The 12,843-nt window shown below is 43.9% G+C and overlaps 1 protein-coding gene across 1 annotated transcript in view; it reads right to left on the bottom strand.

The window, feature by feature from the left end:
• Nucleotides 1-12,843, bottom strand: part of PTPRO (protein tyrosine phosphatase, receptor type O) — a 262,760-nt gene that overhangs the window by 101,096 nt on the left and 148,821 nt on the right. Inside the window, 1 exon segment of the mRNA XM_025212519.1 lies at nt 8,423-8,696. Coding sequence (XP_025068304.1) covers nt 8,423-8,696 — 274 coding nt within the window.

Here is a 12,843-nt window from a genome sequence, read left to right as displayed (position 1 = left end):
CCTGCCTATGCAGGGGGTCGGACTCGATGATCTATTGAGGTCCCTTCCGACCCTAACATCTATGAATCTATGAATCATCTATGAATCTATGTATTAGTTAAGCTTGAGCTAGGTTTCCCCAAATACTCAATTAAACCAGCGTAATATTGTAATTGTTTTGTTTGTTTTTCCTTGCATGGCTATTACTACTAGTACCATTATAAATTTCATATACTTAGCAATAAATAACTTTTTTAGTCAAACTGGTAGAAACCGGGTGTATTTTTCCTTCTCTACTTCCCTTCCCCGCTTCTCTGCAGCAACGCTTCTTTTACCTAAGCCAAAGATCCCTGTGAAGCCCAGAAATACTGTGAGGTCAGCTCATCAAGAAGCTACCACTACTAGGACAGTTAGGGCAAAAGATTGGGACGTGCTGAGTTTGAGACACAAGGGGATCAGCTTGTATAGGCTGATTGACCCAGTTTGGCTCAGACGTGCCCTAATGAACTGAATGCTGGCCCATGAGGGTGTTGGCTGGAGATCCAGCTGGATTCAGAGGGATTCTGTTTAACTGTGTGCTTGTGTCTGACTGCATTTTATTGTTGCCCTGATGAACTGATTCCTGGCATATGAGGGTGTTAGCCTGTCCATGCTGATCAATCCGGCTGAGTCAGGCATGTCATGTTAATCTGTACATATGTATTTGACTGATTTGGTGGTTGGAGGAACCCGGCCTCATTGACACTGAGTCCTGCAAGATAGCTCCATTGGGGGGTGAGGACTTGCAGAAGGGAGAGATGCAGCTCCATATAGAAACACAAGTAACACAAGCAGCACATTGATAAAATTACAAAGACCCTAGAAATGTACTTCTAATAAATGAGCACACCCCAAAGTGATAGGCAAATCTTGTAATACTGAAGATTACCTCTGCACTTCAGTCCAATTTCACAAATCAATTCCTTTTTAACATTCATAAATCTGCATACCCTATATGTCAAGCCATGTATTGATCACCATAGATATAGGATTGCATACAATAGTTGTTAGAGCAGGCTACCGTGTAGCCTAGGCCTTCATGTTCAAGAATAGATTAATATTGACCAAATTTTTTTACAGCGTCTTCCATAAGAAAGAATCTAAAAGCATTGTACAATAGCCCTCACACAGTATATGTTTACATCTGGTGTAAAATCACTCACATAAGTAATTCCATTATCCCATTGCAGGGCTACTCTCATAAACAAGTTATGAACACGTAAGTTTTTATACGATCAAATTATTTCTATCAAGTTATTGCTTGTATATCCCAGACAATATCAAGGCTCTGTTGTGCTAAGTGCTTTAATCCATCAATACAATGCAGCAGCTATTTATAGGCAGAACATATAAAACAGCATTAGCACTACAGTTTATGGCAAGCAGTGAAGAATACTTTACACAGTCGCAAGTATAAGCAAAAATTAAAGAGAGATACCAACCAGAATTTTCCAGTGTAACTAATGATTTTGGGTATCCAGCTCATGATGCCATAAAAGTAAAGAGACTAAAATAAGCTAAAGGCCAATGTTGGCATTAAAGCTAATGGATATAATCATTCATAAATAAGTTTAAGTTGGGAGCCAGAAGGAGGTCTCCAAGAATCAGAAGACTGAGGTTCTAGTTACCTTCCAACATGAGTAGTAGGGCAAACAACCTAACTGGTTTTAAGATGGCAGAAGGCAGGGCAAGGTGGCACCCTGAGAGACTAACTTATTCTTAAGCTTTCATAGAAGGTAAAGTAGGATGTTGCCTACAAATGCTTGTGACGTCAAACTAACAAGGCTATCTACCTCTCTTTAGCTCTAAAAGGGAGTTTCATCAGTTTGTGAAAGGGTTTACATGATATGGTTCCCTGCAATAGCAAGGGACTGGACTTGATGACCGTAATGATCCCTTCCAGTCCTGTTTTCTGGGGTCTTCTGAGATTAAATAAACCCGCTCTTTCAAAATCTGCTATTGTATCCTTTAGGAATTATAGGAGCAAAGAACTTAACTTTTCCATTTTATCTTACAAACAGCACCAGAGCATCTATTAAAAATGGTAGCACGGGCATACACAGGGTAAGTACTCCTCTTCTCTGAACTGAAGGGGATTGTCAGCAGGCAGAGGGGCTGTGGGAGGGAACTGTCAACCACACAGTTTCCCCTCGGTTTCCTATAGAGTCAGGCCAGGACCCAACTGCTTAACTATATACAGGTTTATTAATTAATAAAATTAAGTTATATACACACACATATATATATACATATCTACAGATAAGTAATCACTTTTTCAATGTATTGTATAGGACTATATTATATATGTGACTTATACCTCCTATAGAGCTTCAACCCACACAGGTAAGTAACAGACCTGGAACAGGTAAGTATAGGCAAACAAAGATAAATACAGCACGTCAACAGGGATAAACACAATTCACTATTTACAGTCCATGAAAGAACATTGTCATGTATGCAGTGGAAATCAAAGATAAAAATACACGTGTACTCATATAACAGTGAAACCTCAAATGACAAAATATACGGTGCAAATGACAAAATATGAGGTGCCTGCTCACCCTTCCGGGTGTTGAGGGTGTTTCTATGATAGGATCAATTTTCCCTCTAAGGAGTAATGGTCCGTGAGCGCTCCGCTTTGGTCTGTGAGCATGCTGCTTCGGTCCTGTCTCTTCCTTTTGGTGCAGCATGGGACACTTACCAAAGGTAAGCTCTTCACTCCTCACCCAGGGCAGGCAGCAGGGGCTGGGGCCAGGGGGCCGGGGGCTGGCGTGGGCTCCGCTGGCTCCAGGGAACTGCTCTGCTCCCCTGCATTTGGGGCAGTTAGCGGCGCCTCCCTGAGGTGAGGCAAGCCGGGGATGTAGGCTGGGGTTGGAGTGGGCTCCACTGGCTCCAGGGAAGTGCTCCACTCCCCAGCCCTGATGCCACATGCCTCCTTGTTCCCCAAGGTGACGCAGGGGAGCAGAGCAGTTCCCTGGAGCCAGCAGAGCCCACGAGCTGCCTTCGGTAAGTGTCCCACGCTACAGCCCAACTCCTCTCCCGGTGGGTGCGCAGCCTTAAAAAGTTTGTGTGCAGCAAGCGTTTTACTTGTGCCCAGCCACGCACGCGCGCACCTTGTAGGGAACCTTGGCTAGGGTCTCCCCATTCAATAGGGGGAAGTCTGACTGCAGTTCTGCCAGGGGAAAATGGGACGAGGCTCCAGGTCCCCCCAACCCCTCATGGGCTGGGACAGAACCCCCTACCTCACAGGGACATCTGCTGGCTCCCTCCCGAGGGCTCCCTCCCCTGTGGGACACCCTTGTTCCCAGCACTCATGACTTCTTGGTGATGCAGGGTGCTCCAACTCTGTGGGATAGGCGCCTTTCCTGGCACAGTGGCTGGCTGCTGCCCAGGGCTCCCTCCCATCTTGAGGCCTACTCATGGCCCTGTGCACCACCCCGTGCACTGTTTGGCTCACTCCTTATGGCAGGGGTTGGAGACCTGGGCCACCTCATGCAAGACTGGGGCTCAATCAGCTCCTGGACCTGCTGAGGGGTGCTGCCACGTCAGCAACCTGGCCATGTGCCAGGGACTAGGGACCCAAACTGCCTTGAAGCAGCTCCCAGAGTCCCAGTCCACTCTTGGACCCTCCGTGCAGTGAACTCTGCACCACACTCTTGGCCACCTGGCAGGGTTGCAGACCCAAGCTGCCTCGAGTTGCTCCCAGGGTGTGGGCTCCATGCACTGATCCATGCACTGCTCCCTGGCCACCTGCCAGGGGATGCTGACCCGGACTGCTGAGAGCAGCCCCATGGTCTGAGCCCCATGCACCTCTCTGTGCACCGATGGGGCTGAGACATCAGTACCAGCGAGGGGGCGGGCTCTTCTGGGTGCTGCTTCACCTGCTGGGCAGCTCTTCCACAGATCTTCTTAGCCCTTTCTTCCTTCATTGTCCCTCAATGCGTCTCCTGTGTGCTGAGCACATGGCTCCCTTTATTCGCTTTGGAGGCTCCACCCCCAAAGTCTTGCCAGACCTGCAAAATGCAGGCTTCAGTCAGGTCCAGGAGGGTCCTTGCCTCCCCTTCCAGGCAGGGCAGGGTTGGCTCTGCTCAGCCCTTACCTGATTGATGGACAGGTTCCACCAATCAAAATGAAGGTTTTCCAAGCCCAGGACATGCTGGGCTGAATTGGTAAGTCTGCTACACAAGGATTCATTAGAGATGTGGAGGGATGAATACCACCTACTGAATCATTAGCAACATTTCCTGCAGCATCTGTCACTACTGTATTCAGGCGTTAACTACTTCCAGTGCGGAGTACTTTCTAAGCACTGATGAGATGACAGTCTCAGATGGCATGCTCCTGGCCATTGGGGCAGATAAATGAAAAAAAAAAAAGATTTCGAACGCTCTTTCAAGCCAGCATTTTTCACTTTTAAGTGAAGAGTCAGTGGCTTTGGAAACAATGGGACATTTTACAATACTAATTTTCTAGTTACAGGGCAAAGTAAAAAGCAAACAGAGCTGCTCATGGTTCCCCCATGTATACCGATTTCACTAGCTAATTTCCCAGTGGAACACCATTTCTCCCAGGGAAAGGCAAATTGCAGCATGCTCCTTCCCCACTCTTCTAAATATACACATCTTTTTATATCAGTGGGATCAACCTCATGACAAAGAGTAAAATCAGTGATATATCTGAGCCTGGGAAGGCTGCCTAGAATAAAGGCTGATTAGGATAGAGGGGAAAGGATTTTTTGTGCTATCCTTTTATTGGACCAACTGCATATTTAGGAGAGCTTTTGGATAAGCTTTTGGGCCTCAGGTGCCATTCCTCAGTTAGACTTATTTTAAAATTCCAGCCCCTCAATGAGAAAAACTGAATATTTTTACTCATAGTTTTAGAGTTACTTTCTTTGCTACTTCATAAACCACCCTAAAGCCAACTTAGATTCTAATATTATGTCTTCCTTTTTTTTCAAAGATACTAAAATGTGGAATAAATCCAGGAACCATCTAAATTTTCAATGAAAAACAGACCCTTTCAAAACAAAAGACAGCCATCTTTAATCAGCATACACCTACATCCATATTAGTATTAACCTTATTCAGTCCAAACTCCATGGGGACATTAAGTATGCAGAGCAAAGTTACACATTTTTTAATTTGGCCAATTTGGGGTTGAAAGCACTTACTTTCACGAAAACTGTCCTGGCAATTGGTCAGGATCTCAGTTTTACCTATTCTTCAGCTCCCAGGTCAATATTGGATACTGATTCAGTACTGAATCAACAGAGAATGTTACCTTCTTATTGCTTATGTCACCGTCAATCTTGTGGCCCCTACATCTAATGATTGATTGTGCCCACTTCTGATCCTTGCACTAAATAATATAAGAATTTCCACACTGGGTCAGGTCTACCTAGCTCAGTATCTCATCTCTGACAATGGGAAATAGAGGATGGCAGTAAGACGACTATGTTTAGTTGACCAAATCTTAGCCTACAAGTTAAAATAAAGATATCAGTGAGTGCTTTTACAGTCTGAAAATATTGTCTTGGTTCTCTAATACAGATATGCTCTTAAGATTTTTTTAAATGCCCCTGAATTTTAAGGTTTGTGGCATTTTGACAACAGTGAGAAAACCCACTCAAATGATAGACATGTAAACCAATGTTCTCACAGTAAGTGAAAATGGCAAATTATTTTTTTATTTATTCCACTTTAATATTGAAACTATTTTATCTTGGGGGACAAACTCTGCTCTCAAAGAAGAGGTTCAAGTTCAAAATGGTAAGTAGGGACCTACTCAATTTGCAATTTCATGGATTTCACAGAAACTGTGAAATCAGGCATTGTTCATGAGATCTGCAAAATGGAAAAAAAACCCGTACTAAAAATAAAATGCTGGCACCCCAGTGGGAGCCAGCAGTCCTCATGGTCTCTGTGGCCCAGCCCTGCAGATGGCCAGAAGATAAGGGGAAGGAGGGAAAGCTGCCCCTGTCCCTGCCCCTTGCCACTGATTGCCTGAGAGGGCTGCCTATTGTGTGGTCCCACCCCCCTCTGCCAATCACTGGTGAGGAGCAGGGTCACATGACAGACAGCTCCCTCTCCCAACCAGCCAATCAGAGGCATGGGGGGGGGGGGGGGGGGCAACCAGCCAATCAGAGGCATGGGGGGGGGGAGGGGGTGCTATGATAAACCTGTGAAAATAACAGCCAGTCCTGCAACTGGCCTACAAACTTGGCTGCCTGTCTCTCTGATTTTGGTAGGTCCCTACTGGTAAGTCCCTACATAACAGAAAAAACAGTCCATCATCTTTGTTACTCCTCAACAATTGTGTCTACCCTAGATAGAAGTCTTTGAGGTGTAAAACAAAGGATTCAGAAATACTTCAGTGTGAAGAAATTTCACTGATAAGCATTCATTCAGTCATTGAGAGACATTAGTTTTTTCTTCCCTGTCCACATGCTAAGAGAAGCACATCACAGAAGGATATGGAAGAGTAAGTCAACTCTCAGGGATACTAGGTGCATCTGCATAAGATGCTTTACTGAGCAGTAGAGCTAATTACTGCATAGTAAGCTTCAACATATGCACATGCTGACCCTTACTGCGCAGTAATTTCCTCTACTCGGTAATTAATTTGCTACCTGCAAATGCAAGTAGCAAATTAACTGCTGAGTAATTACTGTGCAATTGAGGATGTGTAGACAGTCAACCAGGAGCAAATTGGTTCCCAGTCAGCTGGGCAGTAGGGGGCAGGAGATTGCGCCCTGCCCCTGGGAGCTGCCTGCTGCCCAGGTCGGCTCTGCCACTGGAGCCCAGGTGGGGACAATGTCTTCTAGCCCCAGCTCTGCGATCACGGGAGTGGGGGCTGGGGAGATTCTTCCCAGGCCCAGCTCCATGACCAGCACTGACCCCACCTGTGAACACTAGCAAGCCCTAAGAAATATTGCCATGTTTAAGGACAGCCTTGGGACCTAGTCTTTTGTTATAATTAATTTCACAAGGCCAGGCATCATTGGCTACATAGCTTGGTTTATGTTATAACAGCTTAAGATGAGGTGGAAGGGAGGGAGGGAGGGAGAAGACAGTACAGTAGTAGTGTAACTCTTTTAAAGGCAATGGAGTCACATATGGGATGAAAGTGGCTTTGGGTCTTGGCAACCATGCATAACTTTGCATGTGTAATATGTAGACAGTCTTGACAGGATTCCATTTTTATCAATAAACACTGATAAACACCAAGGTCTCCTCACACTCACAGACTGACAAAAAAGATTTCCAATGTTAAGAAGTAAAATTTATAGAAAGGTGACATAAGCTGGTGGCAGTCCTACAGTAGATACGTTTGTCAGAGTGGGGGTTAAACTGCACAATCCTGAAAATGTAAATCAATAAACTCTAAATAAATGCTTAAAAATAAACATTGAAATTATGCATCAAAATTATTAAAAAATAAAAATCAGATTCTGCTAAGTCTAGACATAGATGAAACAAATGAGAGAGATACAAATTTTCATATGGTCAGAAGAGCTAATGATATTTAACAGACTGAGAGAACATATGGCACGGGAGAAAAATATGAATCTCTCTCAATTACTTTATGATTTGCCACAGCATCCAAGCTTACTTAATATTCAGAATAATCAGCATGACACATAGTGAGTTGGAACAGGTCAAATGGACCATAACAGAAAAGACCAATAATCCACTGAATGCAATATCCCAACAGCAGCCAACATTGATTGTTTCAGACCTTAGAGTTGTCAATCTGATTTTTCTTTTCAGAAATACTAAATTCAAGTACCAATAAAAAGCCCAGCCAGAAATATAGTCTTCCCCACATCTGATCTCCTTTCATTGAGACAACCTTCTCCTCAACAAGGAGAAAAAAGGGCTTTTAGAGAAGAGTGGGATTATATAGGGATAACAGAGGCTCTTATACCTGACAGCCACAATAGCACCTTGTTGCTCTCATGGATAGCTCTCATGGATTATCACTAAGTACTTGATATATCTGTGCTACTGACCATGGTTTGGGAACTTTTGGATCATATTACAAATTTAAGAGATGATAAATATCTACTAACAATTTTAGAAAGCTTTTCAGGGGCTGGATTCTATTAAGAAATTACTTGCTTTTTTGCCCTTCCTGTATGTCATTGTCTTATCCCACTTGCTTAGGGGATGAATACTTAAGATAAGCCTTGTAGTATCCCTCTGCAGCCTATTTATAGGTAGATCTGCCCAGATTATGTTTGTAGCTGGCATGTTCCTCTCATTCCAGCACTTTCATTCTTAATCTTCCTCACAACACCTTCAAAACCCTTTTTACAATTTGGCTTCTGCACTTTTAATAACACACACAATACACACAGAGAGAAAATAATCAAGGAAAAAAATAACAAAATGCTACTTACTGGTTAACACAGTGATTGATCTAGATGGCTTGGAAACCATATTTGAGTTCACCACCATTAGAGTTACTATGTAATATAGGCCATGGTAGCTGGCATTAAAAACTACAGGAGCAGGTAAAGTGCTATTGAAGTCTTCAAACTGGAAAAAGTAGTTCTTGGATTCACCGGTAATCTTCACAACATACACAGAGGATGAGCTCACCACATCAGATGCTTCCAATGAGACTATGATACAATTGTCTTCTCGGACAGTGACTTGGAAAGGTGCTGCATTCTACAAAACAAGAAGGAAAAAAAAGGTGAGGAAAGAAAATTCATAGTATTATCAGAAAATTCACTTTCATCTTTCTCTAGACATTTTTTTCCATGAACATTACTACAGGATCTATGTGCCAACCCTCAGTGGGGTGATGATGGTAAATTTTATTTAACAAATGAGTTAACTTGCAAAATTAGGGCCTAATCAAAAGCTGATCTAAATTAAGGGGCTTAAAACAATTAGGCCTATCTTTTCACCAACAAAGGATTGTATTGTTCTCTATAGTGTATTTTCCAGTACTATGAATAGTCCATCTCTAAGTAATGCAGGAAACTACACCTCTGCCACTTGCACAAGAAGAGAGAAATAGCCCTGCCTGCTACTATTTCCACGAGAAGACTCCTAAAATTTCCCTGTTGCAACAGTTTGTGGTTGTTTTGGGTTTTTTGTGGTTTTTTGGATGACGAGAGGAACTGCCGGGCAATTCTACATGTAAAAGGATTTCAGAAAAATCCCACAAAGCATACCACTAAGCCACTCGAAAAAGACAGTAGATTCACTGCAACTCCTTTGTTACAAAGAAACAGAATAGTAAGACTGAACTCCAGACCTGTTTAGGACTGGTGTTGTCAATATACAGAACTGACTATACATTTCCAAAAAGATTCCTCTCCCAGCATACAAGCTCCATGTTCCCATCTCCAAAAAGCTTCCATAAGTGTTTGGGACATGAGGGAATAGGAACTCTTACTGGTCTCTGCTTTTAATTTCCTAGATTATGTCATTCCATTTTGGATATTTCTTTCATTAGCCGTTAAGAGAAAATGGAGCAATTTAACCTTGTTTTCATATATCATAAGCATATTAAGTCCCTGCCAGCTGAAAAACCTTTTCCTTTTATTAACTGCAAACCAGCTGTCAGCAAAAGCACTTGTCTCTACAGGAATTCCAAAACATAACTGCTGTAATTAATGAGATGAAAAGACTTGTGCTTACATCAGTAGCTTCTTTTTTATTTATTAGGACACAATTATGCTTTGATATTTTTTCTGATGAAAAATCAGTCAGTATTATGTGATATTTTCTATTCCTAGTTCCACTGCCTTTCCCTGAATTTTACATCCCCCCCAGGATAAGAGCTCCAGTTCAACGATGGATAAGTTGTGCAATTACAGTTTGATCTTTGTTTATCCAGTTGGACATGCTAGTCATAGATTCATTCTAACAATTTAGCAACATCATGTCTACCCATGTCCTTGTCCAAATATGTCTTTAAATAGAGGTTGTCTTCTACATGGCAGCAAGAGTAGCATGTTTGAGGTTCATACTAGATAAACATGGTTCCTTTTCTGTACACCCAAATATACCAAGTACACCAAGCATTGAAAAGCCATGAGTCAGGACCCCCCAAAATCATAAGATCATCTTAAAAACCAAGGGGGGAGCAGGAGGAGTTAAAATTAACTTTTTGGTGTTCAGGCTTCATAGTGCACTTAAGTCAAGATTTCAGGCTGTTCCCTGGATTCCAAGTGCTAGTGACTGGCTTTATTTTTAAAGTGAAAACAGAGATTATCTCAGATTGTGATGATTCAAGGAGCTGGAACTCAAAGTTGAGCCAAACAACATAAGACTTTTGGTAAAAATCACAGGGACTGGCAAAATTGTGTATAATAGGAAACTCACTGAGAAATATACTAGTATATATTCAGTATATGAAAGTACCCTGAAGAATAGATGTCCTCCCAAACAGCAATCTGGTTTTGAGATTAAGTCTGGCTGCAGGATCAGATTAAGGCACAGGACTGGCTTGCTGTAAGCACAGTAGACTAGTGGGCTATTAGGTTCAGGAAGACTGGGTTTTTTTGTTTGGTTGGTTGGCTGGTTGTTTTTTGGGGGCTATAGAGTCATACTCAGTTTCTGGAGTGTGGCAATTACATCAGATTTTCTCATTCCTAGTATAGGCAGAGAGACTCAGAGTACTTATACCATGAATCATGTGGATCCTTTGCATTCTTTTCACTTGGCTGTATTTGGAGGGTAGTGTCACACTTGACCTACTGCCCTGGGAGTGGAGAGGGAGAAGGATAAGAAAAGGGGGTAACAAAATGAGACATCTTTGAAAAGGAATGAGAGAACCCATCTGTTTTCACTCCAAATGCAAGCAGAGACTGTGGAATAAGCACACAGCTGGGCAAAGGCTCTGTGTCAAGGTAATTCCTAGTGCCATATGTTGCTTTCGCTGGGTCCTGTTTCAATAAAAACAAAGCTTCTGACTCAGCCCTGGTAAAAAAGATTGGGAGTCACATAATACAGCTCCATCCTCTCCCTATAATGGACCTAACCACGGTACCAATTCCAAAAATCCTGGGATTAAAAAAAATCACATCCATATTTAGGATATGAACTTTGCAGATGGTCTCTGCATCACATGCTTTGAAATGATTTAAGGATTTTTAACCTTACACAAATGATTACTGTGAGATATTATTTCATTAAAAAGTTTCACAGTAAAGGCATTCCCTCAAAAAGCTTGAAACTGCAGACCCAGATCCTGCAAGACTTGCATGCTTAGCTTGGCATCACTTGAATAGACATGCTTACATTTTGAAATCAATGGCCATGTCCAAATCAGCGAGCATGTGCCTCTTGTGGCATCTCAAAGCAGTTCGAGATGCTTCAGGAGACATGCTAGAACAAAAAAAAAAACGTTCCAGCATGGACTCCAAGTTTGATACCAGGAAATCCTGGTATCAAAACAAAACAAACTGGAAAAAAAGCAGCATAGGGCACACTCCTGGAGTGTGCAACTGGAGGCTGGGTCCTCCAGAGAGATATTCTAGCACCTGGCCAGAGTGTCTTTATGATTGCTGCATGCCGCTGCCTCAGCATGCTGGAGCAAATAGAAGGGCAAGGCTGGCAGTGGTGGCCTGAACCCAGGTTCTGTCCTTGGTAAGCAGGGACATGGGGGTGGGAGGGACTGTGTGGAAGGGGTGTGCCCCTTGCCCACCTCCCCCCAGCACACAGACCCCACTGCAGCTGCTGTCATGGCCTGCTGTTGGCAGAGACCCCCAATGGTGCTCAGTGCTGCCTGAGACCCAGGGGCTCCATGTGGCACACAGCTGCCACAGCCAGGCTTAGAGACCCCCTGCCCCCTGGAGCAGCCTGTGCAGGGGGAGGTTAGCCTGGAAGGAAAGGGAAGCAGCCCAGGCCCCGAGCCCCCCAAGAACATCATGGGGATCACTGGGGCTTGGGCACAGCTGCAGGAAGCAGAACAGTAAGGGCTGGCACTGCTTAGAGCCACAAAGCAGTGGCACTACAGCTGAAGCTGGACTCATGTCCTGGTGCTCAGACAGAGCTGCTGCTGGGAGGGAGATAGTGTGGGGCAGGCAGCGGCTGTGGGTTGGAAATGAGGGGCAAGGGCAGGGGCAGGACACTGTCATCCCACTGTTGCTCAGCACCCTACAACCTAGTGAGCGAAGAGGGCAGGGGAAGCTCTGTTTTTTCTATGATAAACCGAAAAGCAAATGTCAAAGTGTATAGATATTTTGAATTAATTTTATGATGATGATAAAGGCACTGGTAGGCTTCCAAATTGCTTAAAAATGGTAAATAGATCAATAAAATACTGCCCAGCTGATCTCTCTATATATAGTGTATTTCATTTTAATCATGGAAGAACATAGACTTGGGGTATTTTAATGAGAGAATTTGGGGGTTTTTTTAATCAGAGAATTTGTAATTTTTAAACAGGGAACCCCAGGATCCCTGTTGGTGAGGCAAGTGGCAGAACCCAGGCAGAGGAGCCTACCCAGAGCCAGCACCAGGGACCAGGCTGGAGGGCAGATGAGGTGGCTGACCTCCTGGCCATTTGTGGACCAGGAGGACATACTTAGACAGTTCAAAGCAGGCCACTGCAATGAGCATATCTTCCAGGCAATAGCTGCCCAGATGGCAAAGGAAGGGCACCAGAAGACATGACAGTAGTGCCACACAAAGGCCAACTGTGTAGCTATGGCACACTGGCAGGGCCAGCCAACAATTTTTGGGGCTCCCTGATGTGAAGAAGCTGGAGTTGGTGGAAGGGGTGGTGAGCAGCTGAAGAAGCCAGTGGGAGTGGTGGCAGTGGCAGCAGGCGGGGGGGGGGGGAGAGGGGGGGGGGGCG

This window comes from Alligator sinensis, unplaced genomic scaffold (genome assembly GCF_000455745.1).
Source record: "Alligator sinensis unplaced genomic scaffold, ASM45574v1 scaffold498_1, whole genome shotgun sequence".
In the NCBI taxonomy this organism is placed as follows: domain Eukaryota; kingdom Metazoa; phylum Chordata; order Crocodylia; family Alligatoridae; genus Alligator; species Alligator sinensis.
Note: the sequence above shows the minus strand (reverse complement) of the source record. Positions and strands in the feature narration are given on the sequence as shown.